Consider the following 11,375-nt stretch of genomic DNA (forward strand, 5'->3'; position numbering starts at 1 on the left):
GAAGCAACATAACTGACAGATAATGACACGACATGTAGCCTACAGTGACTGGGCTGCAGCCTGCAGGTGTGTAAGATGCAGGCAAACTCTGCCATCTGCTGCTTCCAAGTGTAACTGATACATCAAATCTGTCCAGGAGAAATGTGGAAAAAGAAATTCAGGCCACACAAACCCTCTGATAGTTTAACTGCTTTGCCAATATAAAGATTTACAAAACAATAAATACAACTTGTGCAGGAAATATAAAAACTGCATGCAGGTATACACATACCTTTTCACAGCCAGGGATGGAAAGTAGATTTACTCAAAAAGTACTTCTCTCAAGCATTTCTATTTTCTGCTACCTGTACCTATAGAATATTTCACTGAATTTCAGAGGGAAATGTTGTACTTCTGTTATATTGTAGTTAATAATTACTTCCTAGATTAAAAATTCTACATAATAAACATGAACCAGATGTCCCAAGCTTGTTGGCTTGTGACCTCTTATTAAAAATCAGTGTCTAGTCAGGGCCTCTTGTCATGTTTCAGATGTATGAGTTGTTAGCAGTGAGTGATTGTTGCAGTTGATGGACTAGGCTAAAATACCTAACTTTATATGAAGTAATTCAAACTAGCTCCAAATCAACCAGCTACAGTAAAACAGCAAAATGCTGTTGACACATTGGTGTAAACAATCTGATAATACATCAGGCACAGAGGACATCTTAGTGCAGAACGAGTGCTTTTAATTTACTTTACAGAAGTATTATAAACAAAACTACATTTTGTTTATAATACTTCTGTACATTTACCTTAGTAGGATTTTGAGTTTATGCCTTTTACTTGCACTGGAGTATGTTTATATCGTTGTTAGTTCTTCTACTCAAGCAAACGTACTGTGGTAAATATAGGCCTGATGCATATCAGTAATTAATAAAACTTGAAGAAGTGCGGAAATTCTATCTATGCTGGTTTAGAAGATGTGAGATTCAGGTGCATTGTAGACGTGCGAGATAATTTGACAAATTTTAAACTTTGGTGTGTAAGCGTGTTAGCAAGTAAAATTGTGGCACGTTAATTGGTCATTTGTGAAATAAACAGTTTTGGAGACCTAGTTTTTGAAGTAAAAACAGCCATGAAAAACAATTTTTGTCAATGCTAATTTGATTTTCAGTATGCTATATATCGTGATTTGCTACTTTCCCAGTTTTAGTGAAGGCATCACAGCCTCAAAACAACACACGCTCACTTCCATCATAGCGCACCACGTGTTTCAAATGGACCAATGAGAGAGCGTTATTTCTCTACCCGGAAAAGGGATTTTCCTGACAGGTTCGGCTGTGATTTTATTTTTTATCGCTGTGGTTCTTGGTCGTTGCGGCAGTTTTTAAAGCATTTTTATCGTTTGCCAATGGATGCTCATAAAAGGCGTCTACCTCTGTCCTAGAAGGTTCCTGCTAAACGCATTTCCGGGTTGGTATTCAGTCATTATTCTGAGTTTGGTTCTGTCGCAGCGGTTATGTTGAGGGTCAGGTTGAAATATCCAGACTGACTCACTGCTGAATAAAACGCAAAACAGTGAGCTTGTTAACGCTGCTGTGGGTTTGTAGGTAATTCTCATACTCTCCCCGCTGTTAGGGAACGTTTTTACGTCCAATATCTGTTGACCATTTCAGGTAATGTGGTATTAATGGATGTAAACTATGCAGTGGTGGAATGTAACTAAGTGCATTTACTTCAACGCTTTCCAAAGGTACAATTTTGAGGAGCTTGAACTATACTACAGTATTTTTGTGTTACTTCTACTCCCATTGCCAGATTATTCTCCTCGGGGATCCTAGAGCAAAAATTTGTTGTTGGACCCCCCCTACACATGGCAGTTTCATCATTCCCGGACACCTAGAAACCAACCAGTACTCTAGAGTTCAAATTGTTAGTCTAATAATTGATCAGTAGATTGACAGATGTTTAAGTTTCTTGTCTAGGTTTCTTGGTTTTCTATGATTTAACTTTTGAGGCTTTTGACAAAACAAAGCAACTACATCTCAGGGAATAATGATTGTAATATTTATACACAGTTGACTATTAAAAAAATATTGTCAGAGGTATTGATAATGAAAATAATTGTTGGTTGCAGCTTAACAGTTAGACTGTGATGGAATAATACTACCCTACCCGAGGTTCCCTATGGGTTGTGGGATTTTGTTTTGTGCTTTTCTGCCATATGGACATTCTTATAAACAAACAGTCTCATTCTTGCTCAAAGGAAAACTGTACTGTATATACTAGTAACATTTAAAGTAGGACAGAGCAGCACAATATCACCATACCTGAGGTTTTCTGTGAGTTAATTACTTGACACAGAAAAATTGACATGAAATTTGAAAAGTTTGTTTGATTAAACAAACTTTATGAGAAATGAAGGCAGTATAAACTGGAGACAAAGTCCCTTTTCAAAACCGGGCCCACAGGCTGGACGATCCATCAGAGTTGATATTTTACTTCACTGGTGCAAATTTCTAACAAATCCAGCCATGGCTACTCCACAACATTTTGGAGGCAAATAATGTACTTTCAACGCCATTGCATTTATCTGACAGCTTTAGTGACTTCACAGATTCAGATTGTTAATACAAACATACATACATACATACATACATACATAATGTATTATTATAAATTAAGCTACTCAGCCTTATATAAAGTAGTTAGTCCCACCTATACCAGCTGCAACATCAGTCAAGCTTACAAATTCATGCGTCAATAATTAGAAACCACTACTGTGAAAAAAGCTAATGTAATGTAATGTACGGTGATGTGACCTCCCTTTCCCTTTAAAACAGCACCAGCCCTCCTTGGTAAACTTACACACAGCTTTTTGTCATAGAGGTTGTTCCAGCATCTTGGAGAACTTGCCACAGTTCTACTGTGGATTCAGGCTGTTTCAGCATCTTCTGTCTCTTCATGTTACTGATTTTGTTTCAACCTACTTGTTATGTTGTTGTAGTTTAACCATGTACTGGGCTATGTCCCTACAAATACCCTTTTCCAGTTTTTAACTCGAAAATGGTCTGTCTGTTATTTTCTTTAACAGCATATAAATGTCTCACTGGAATATTTCACATTTGCAGAAGTCATGTTTGGAAATCTAAAATATGATATTTCCTGTTGACACACTAATGGACACTAACGCAGAAGATATAAAGTAACCATTTAGGAGAAATGTAGTTGTGAAAGTGCCTATAACCTTCGCACAGTGCTGCATATTATTTTGAAATGAGCTGTCCTCTGTAATGAGTACATCTGTACTTTAACTTATGTTGAATGCATGAGTTTTACTTAGTTCTGTCTAAGCTCTAGTGTTTACACAGCGTCTCTGATGTCTCTTCTGTGTTGCTGTCAGTCTCAGTCAGTCCATGGCCGATCAGCATGAGTCCATCGATCTCAGGTCTCCTCCAGTGGACCCATCAGCAGCTGCAGGACACAGCTGGTTCCCAGGACCCCCCCCGCCCATGTATTCCTGCACCCTGACCCCTGAACTGGTGGCCAAGGCACGGGAGGAGCTCCAGGAGAAACCAGAGTGGCGTCTCCGGGATGTACAAGCGCTGAGAGACATGATACTGAAGGTTTTGTTTATTGCTTTTTTGCCTTATTGAGATTTTTATAAACATAAACAGTATCATTCCTGCTTTCAGGAAAACTGTGCTGGATATGTCGGTAACATTTGAAGGAGGACAGATCATCTTGGTAGAAAAAATCCAGGAAATTAGTTGACTTTGTCCCTATATCCCCCAAAAATGAATAATGAATTTAAAGTATTGAAAGTTGGCATTGAATGCTCAGTGCATACATTGAACTTTTTACCAGACCACATTTATTTGACAACCTCATTTATAACGATTGTTGAATTTATCATAAAAAAACATATGGTCAGTTTATAAAATATGATGCATTATTATAAATTAAAGGCCCTGTACACTGACACAGGTGCCTGCTCAGGTTGGAGATGAGAAGAAGATAATCAGGTTGGATACACAATAATACTAGTTCTAGCTACTGCAGTTAGTTCATTAGGATGTGTTGACAGTAAGAAAAATATAGAATATCTCCAGACATCTGCTTTTAAAGTCACTTGACTCTATATTCATGTAGTGTATTAAATCATTTTGATTCCACTGATTAATGAATGGCTCATTTCAGTTCTTTCTATTTCAAATTTATTGGTATAGCACCAAATCATAACAAACATAATCTCAAGGCACTTGACAGTGTAAGATCAAGACCCAACAGTTCCCACAATGAGCAGCACTTGGGGAAAAAACTGTACAGCAATGTATTAAATGAAGTCTTGATTTTCCACCTGCAGGAACAACCCAATCTCAGAACGAGGCTAGACGACGCCTTCCTCCTACGCTTCCTGCGGGCCAGGAAGTTTGACTACGACCGTGCCCTGCAGCTGCTGCTCAATTACCACGCAGGCCGTAAAGCCTGGCCTGAGGTCTTCCAGGACCTGAAGCCATCCACGGTGAAGCACGTCCTGGACCTGGGCTTTCTCACGGTGCTGCCACAGCCGGACCCCAACGGAAGATACATCCTCTGTCTGCGGCCAGGTTGGTGTTTGCTTCATTTTCATTGAAGAATTTTGCAATGACTCAACCATTCTGTAATTATTGTTTTCCATTCAGCTGTAACGTTACTCTCCGTAGAGTTCATTTTTTTTAATTCTCTCTATGACTAATTGCCAGTTACTGACAGTTCTTCCAGTATGTGCTTTAGTCATGTTTTTGCAATTACTCAGCTCAGTCTCCTTTTACAGGAAAATGGAAACCAAATGATTATCCATTTGTTGACAATGTGAGAGCCATTTATCTGACTCTGGAGAAGCTCATCCAGCCAGAGGAGACGCAGGTGAACGGTATCGTCATCTTAGCCGACTACACCGGAGTGGGGATGTCACAAGCCTCCAATCCAGGCCCCTTTCTTGCCAAAAAAGTTGTGAGCATCCTCCAGGTAAGAACTCTTAACATCTGATGATAGGAGCATCTGTATTGTCTGACAGAAATATAACCTCATATGATCTGTTTGAATTTAATATATATATATTTTTAAGTTGGCAAAAACTACTTTTTTACTTGAATGCAAGCGTAGCATTTACTCAAAATGTTATTTTATATTTTAATGACACAGCAGTAAATATGACACAAGAAAAAACATTGTCATTTACAACAATGGCTCTTCAGCATTGCCTGTTGAGTTTCGCCGTGATGTCAGAGTGTGTAATATTTACATGAGCACACAAAACACACGTGAAAACGCTTTAAAAGGACCAGCTGTGACTGTTCTGAATGCACTTTTCTGTTCTAATTCACAGGATGGGTTTCCAATCAGAATCAAGGCCGTTAACATAATTAACGAGCCCAGGATTTTCAAAGGCATCTTTGCTATAATTAAGCCGTTTCTGAAGGAGAAGATGGCAGAGAGGGTAACTATTGTCCTGGAATTGTCTCTGACTCTTTTGTTTTAAACAAAGGCTTGTTTTGAATCGTGTGCCTCCCTTTTATCCTCAGCCAGTGCTCCAAAATAATAGTCTATTTGCATCTGTGGAAAATGGAAGGCCAAGCATTTTCTTTTCAGGGGAAAGAACCAACAGAAACACCAACCCCATATTTTCTAAAATGACACAAAAGGGATTGCTTTGTTCATTTAAAAATGCAATAACTGACTCTTTTCTTAATTTGGGTTTAACAGAAACAAACTGTAAACACAACAGTGACATGTTATCACCTTTTAAGTTGGTAAGGCAAACTTGTTATCATGCCGAGCAACATTAGCATTCATTTAGAGTTGTGTTTCTGGCCGTTTGGTAAATGTAAGTTCAATATTCACTTTACTTTTAGCTCTGGTTTGAGCTCTTACACCTCCTGAGTGAAGTATCTGGCTCTTTAGCTGCTAGCTGCTCCAGTATATTCACAAGCTATCTGCTAATGCTAATGTTTAGTGAGTGAAGCAACAGTAAAGTAGGTGGCTGTAAAACCAAAACAAAGAGCTGAAGGAAGCTATAAAGCTCAGTAGAGCTGAGGAACTGCAGAGTTGGGTCATAATTCATTATCAAGTGTCACCTTCCATTTCATGAAGCTGGCGTGGTGTGTTTGCTGTCTCCTCCAACAGTACATCCTCCATGGCTCAGACCTGCGCTCCCTGCACCGGAACATCCCCCGGTCTGTCCTGCCAGAGGAGTATGGGGGGACCGCGGGCCAGCTGGACATGTGCGCGTGGTCGAGATTGCTGCTGGACTGTGAGGAGGAGTTCATAGTGGAGTTTTGCCAACCAGATCCACTAGAGGGCGTGGTGCTCCCAGACTCCATGCTGTTTGACGGAGAGCAGGGCAGTGGGCAGGACGACGACAGCTTCAGGGGGCTGCGCTCCCAACTTTACTACTGTTACTGATGCACACCGTAGACGTGTAGACTCCCATCACTGAGAGGACATTTCCTGTTTCATTTGAAACACATGTGTAGACTTTTACAGGGCAAGTTGCCAATATTATACATGATTTATTTTACTAACAAAGCAGCACTATGTTAGGCAGATCTGTCTTATCTAATTTACACATAGCCCAGCATTCAATCATGGTTCGAAGGCAGCTGCAGACTCAGGCAAAGAGGCTTCAGACATGAGCCGATGCATGTTTAAATATAATTGGTGGACTTATTGAATTTATTTACAGTATTTGCAGTAAAAGTCAGGTGCTCATATGTACATTGAAAGAGGTTTTGCTTGATGTAAACATTCCTCCTGTTCATACTACCTTCCTAATGTGCTTCCAGTGGAAGAGACGGGGGACAAAAATGTTTTTAGCTGAAGCTGTTATGAGGCCTCAGCACCAGTCAGACAAATTAAGTGGGCTTCCACAAAGGTTACTGTCTTTGTAGTACAAGATTCCTTATTTATGTTCTTAGCTGTTCACCAGCTCGGCACAGACGCGCTCTCCAGGAAAACACAAAGAGGGGATTTGGAACTAAAAACACTTATTTTTGAGACTGCAGAAACCTCATATTAGCTTCAGCTGAACTACTGAGCGGAAATGCATTTTTGCAATGTGAACTGTGGATTTTGTCCCCCGTCTATCCCACTGGGAGCACATTAGAAGGGGGATCTCTTATCGGTCTTATAGCAAGCAAAGAAAAAGTGTTTTAATGTACAAAATGGGCATGAGTGCTGTTTCAGGACAGACATGACAGACAAAAATGTGAACCTATCCATTAATGTTTTCAACTGAGGCAGAATTCTAAAAACAGCTTCTCAGTCTCACATCTCCTCAGTTTGTTTAGCATCTGCAAACAGGCAGTTATAGACTGGCCATTAGTGCTCTGTCTGCATGGTTACGTCACCCCTCAACTGATAAAAATAAAAAATGGAGACAGTTTTTGTGCTGCTAACCATCTAATGCATTGCCTTAAACTGTTGTTAATCAGTAGATCCTCCTAGAGAAGCATCATAAGTCATGTTGGATGTGTGTGTACCAAAGCAATATTTGTTTTTATTTTCATCAGGGCTTGTTTTACATAAGGCTGGATGTTCTTGATTGTTAGTTAAGTGGAAGTAGATGGAGAAATAGTAACGTCATAGATTTACCAGTAAATGTTTTTGTTCAGTATCTAACTCATACACAGTATCTGAGGGCCTTTGTTTAGCTGATGCTTTAGTTTTCTTTCGCTTGAAGAGGATTATTTTTCTAAGTTCAGATAATCTGCCTTATGTTTTTTTGGTTAACCTTTTTTGACCTGTTTGCCTGTGTTTCATCACGCAGTCTTAACACAGGGCCATTACTGATCACAGGAGTCACATCGGGGGAAAGAACATTCAGTCCTGACTCTATACACATCTGGTTTGCCAAATTTTACACCAGGCCATGTACAGAAATGTGCAATAATATTGGATCTGTTTTCATGTGGTATAGCCTGAAGCTAACTTGAATCGTTTTGTTCAGTCTTTTATATTTTTATTTGAAGCATGTCTGTGACTATAAGCTGTATTGTGTTGTAGGAAATTTATTGTTGGTAGCGTAGACAGTAAAGTAAAACTCAAACTGATAAAAGTGCTATTTGTGTCTCTGTTTGTGCTGCGGATGCTGTTGTTGGCAGGGGATGGTGGTTTGCTGCAGGCTCTGGGGAAGTTGTGGGTATTTTCACAACATAATTGCAGCTGACTTGAACAGCGTTTCCCAAACTGGGCTCATGGGCCCCCAGAGACTTCAGGAATACATGTGGTGGAAGAAGTACTGACTTTTTACTAAAGTAGTAATACCACAGTGTAAAAGTACTCAAAGTAGAAGTCGTAAAAGCGTAATGTGCTTTAATATAAAAGAACTTCTTATGCACAATTGCCCTTTCTGATTATGTCAATATATAAACGATTACAGATGCATTAACAGTAAGGGTGCAGCAAACTTTAGTTATTAATGTTACTATACATTAACATTACTGTTGAATTATAGCAATGTATCATTTTATAAAATTATATGATTTGTAAAATCTTAATCTGCAAATAAATAGTAATTATAGCTGTCAGGCAGCTGGGGAACGTAAGGAAATATAATAACTCATGTACTTTACTTCAGAATTTAGATTTATTGCTACTTTAAACTTAAACTCAACCAGATTCAGAGGGAAATATACTTTTCACTCATGTGTTTGACAGCTTCAGGGACTTTTCACATTGATCATTTCAATAAAAGAAACATATGTTAAGGTTATAAAAAAAAAAAAGAAAACAATGCATTGTTAAATACTAAAAAGGTTCTGCCAACCAGTTGTTGGCTTATGACGCTTGTAAAACTGGAACCCATTGATACAATTCAGATGTTTTGGGTGTTTGTTGTTTCATCACAGACACATTTGTCCTTTAAACTCCGCAGATAGTTTCATTTAAACAACAGTTTGAGACCCAAAGAGATAAAATGATCCAATATTTCAGAAAACTGAAGAAAACAACAACATAAAAACACATTTGTTTAGCTAAACTTTGTTTTTCTTCTCATTTAATCGTTAAATTTAATTCATCCCGTGGCCGCTCAGATACTTGAGAGGGGCTCAAATCACTGGACTGAACTAGCAGTTAAAACTAGCTCCACCTGCTCCAGCAACAACAGTAATACAGACATATTGATGCATCAGTGTCAACAATATAATAATGTAACAGCTATATCACTGACAGGGATCATTTCTCTGCAGAACAAAAACTTTTGACACTTAGGACTTTAAATGCAGGAGTTTTACAAATTGTCGTATTGGTGCTTTTACTAAAGGATGTGAGTACGTCTCCTTCCATCACCACTGTTCATAACATTTATGTAGTAGAATAAAAAAATACATTCCCCTTTATATTGTCATGTTGAAGTATAAAGTACATCAAAATTAAAATGCATGTAAACTTCAGCTTTACTTAAATTCCATATATAGATTTTAAACATACTTTGTTCATTTCCACAACTGGAGAAATTGGTGTTATTATTACATTTTTGCGCAATGATTCTGAAACTATAACAGATTCTATCGATGGAATAACCGAGCGCTCCTCAGGATCTGTGGGTGGACCACATGTATGTGGCATGTTAACATGAGGAAAACTTTGTGTGATGAGATGAGCACATACACTTTAAATTTTCATTAGGTCATTAGTTTGCTTGGCATGAAGGTCGGAGCTGTGGTGACCTTGACTGGATTAAAATCAACTCGTTCAAAATACTGCAAGACATCAAATTAGAAAAATACTCCTAAAAGAAAACATGTATCTATATGTACTTTAAACCATGTTGAGTTGTGTCTTACAGTCAAGATTAAAATAGTTTTGGCATGTGACTCTGCTGGTTGGATGCTGGATCGCTGCCATCTGGAAGACTTACTCAGAGCTCATTAATTTGTTCTGTCTCTTTCATGAGATTTTGACTCTTATTTTAACTAACACATCCTACATTGTTGGATATTGTTGGTTTTCTGTTACCATGACATTCATTCAGTGAACACAACTGTTGTGTGCTGTACACTCATGTAGTAGGAGTTCAGGACAAAATGAAAATGAAAATGAAAAACCGGCAGATCAGTTAAAGAATCTCTCCTCACGAACCTCAGTTTAATCATCGGACAGTTTTTTCGCTAGAAGAGTTTTTAATGATTCTGAAAACACCTTCAGATCAGCGACTGTTGTTAAACAAAAGGTTGTATGTACGTATGTATGTATATATATGAGCCCCACATATAAGCACCTTTTCATTTCATCAGCGATGTATTGTTTGAGGCCTCTTACACTCACATGGCAGTTTATCAGGAACACCTAGTTAAAACAAATACAGTCTAATGCAACAGTCCTGCAATAAAAGCTCCTTCATGAAGGTGACAATGTTCCCTTTGTGTTGAAACTGTTTTCAAAGAGGTGCTGATGCAACTTTATTGTCCTATTGTAGGCTCGTCTGTGGTGCCGTTGAACCATGTTGCATTATAATAAAACGGTGTTTCTTTTATTTTGTCCACCCTGTTTGTATCAGTGAGGATGGGCTGACTAACACAAACACCTCTCTGTATAATGTAGTTTATTATAGTATAGTTTAATGCAGTTTCAACAAAAAAATGCAGATTATAACCTTCATGAAGGAGGCTACTGCACAGTGCCCCCAAAAAACACAGATTTACTCTACGTCATTTATGTCTGCATAATGTGATTAATCACAAATTTGTACCATTTGAAGTTCAATATCAGCTCTGATTGGTCGTCCATCCTGTGTCACATGGCCTTGACTTGTGGAATGACTTGTCAAAATAAATGGTTCCATTTATTTTCTCTGTATCTCAGTTAAAACCTACAGAAAAGTTGTTTTATTCCATCACAAGAGACGTGTAAGGTTGCAGCCAGTGATTATTTTCATCATTAACACTCCTTATAATTACTTTCTTTAATAATTAATGAATAGTTTAGTGTAGAAAAAGATAGAAGAGAGCAAAAACTTCATATCTTAAGTGAACACATTCAGATGAGTCACAGTCAAAAACACAAATATGTTGACTTTGCTTCAAAAAAAATAAAAATAAAATAAGAAGCTAGTACAATTGATGATTGTGATTATTTGCTTAAAACGATCATGGAAATTACAACTTAAACAATTAATCAGTTATCAGGAGAGATTCTTTGTTCCTGGGGGAAATAATCCTGGAAGTCACTTTGGGCCCAACTTTAGATTTTGGGTGGTTAGTCCGGCCATTGCTGGGTGTCGTTATCTAATAAAGTGTCAGCTGAGTGTTGAGTACATCACTGATGAGCCCTCCATCCTCAGAGTAAACTGTTAAACAACTGCACTGAAACCAACATGAGAAACATCTGGGGGTTCCCCGCGAGGAGCT

The 11,375-nt window shown here is 38.3% G+C and overlaps 1 protein-coding gene across 1 annotated transcript; it reads left to right on the forward strand.

Annotated features, from left to right (window-relative positions):
* The first annotated feature begins 1,280 nt into the window (after nucleotides 1-1,280).
* On the forward strand, nucleotides 1,281-8,084 carry ttpal (tocopherol (alpha) transfer protein-like). The gene is made up of 6 exons (XM_056385985.1): nucleotides 1,281-1,455; nucleotides 3,386-3,608; nucleotides 4,349-4,592; nucleotides 4,799-4,992; nucleotides 5,354-5,464; nucleotides 6,151-8,084. The coding sequence occupies exons 2-6, from the start codon at nucleotides 3,399-3,401 to the stop codon at nucleotides 6,427-6,429; spliced, it is 1,038 nt and encodes a 345-aa protein (XP_056241960.1). The 5' UTR covers nucleotides 1,281-1,455; nucleotides 3,386-3,398; the 3' UTR covers nucleotides 6,430-8,084.
* The last annotated feature ends 3,291 nt before the right edge of the window (nucleotides 8,085-11,375 follow it).

This window comes from Seriola aureovittata, chromosome 9, assembly GCF_021018895.1.
Source record: "Seriola aureovittata isolate HTS-2021-v1 ecotype China chromosome 9, ASM2101889v1, whole genome shotgun sequence".
Lineage (NCBI taxonomy): Eukaryota > Metazoa > Chordata > Actinopteri > Carangiformes > Carangidae > Seriola > Seriola aureovittata.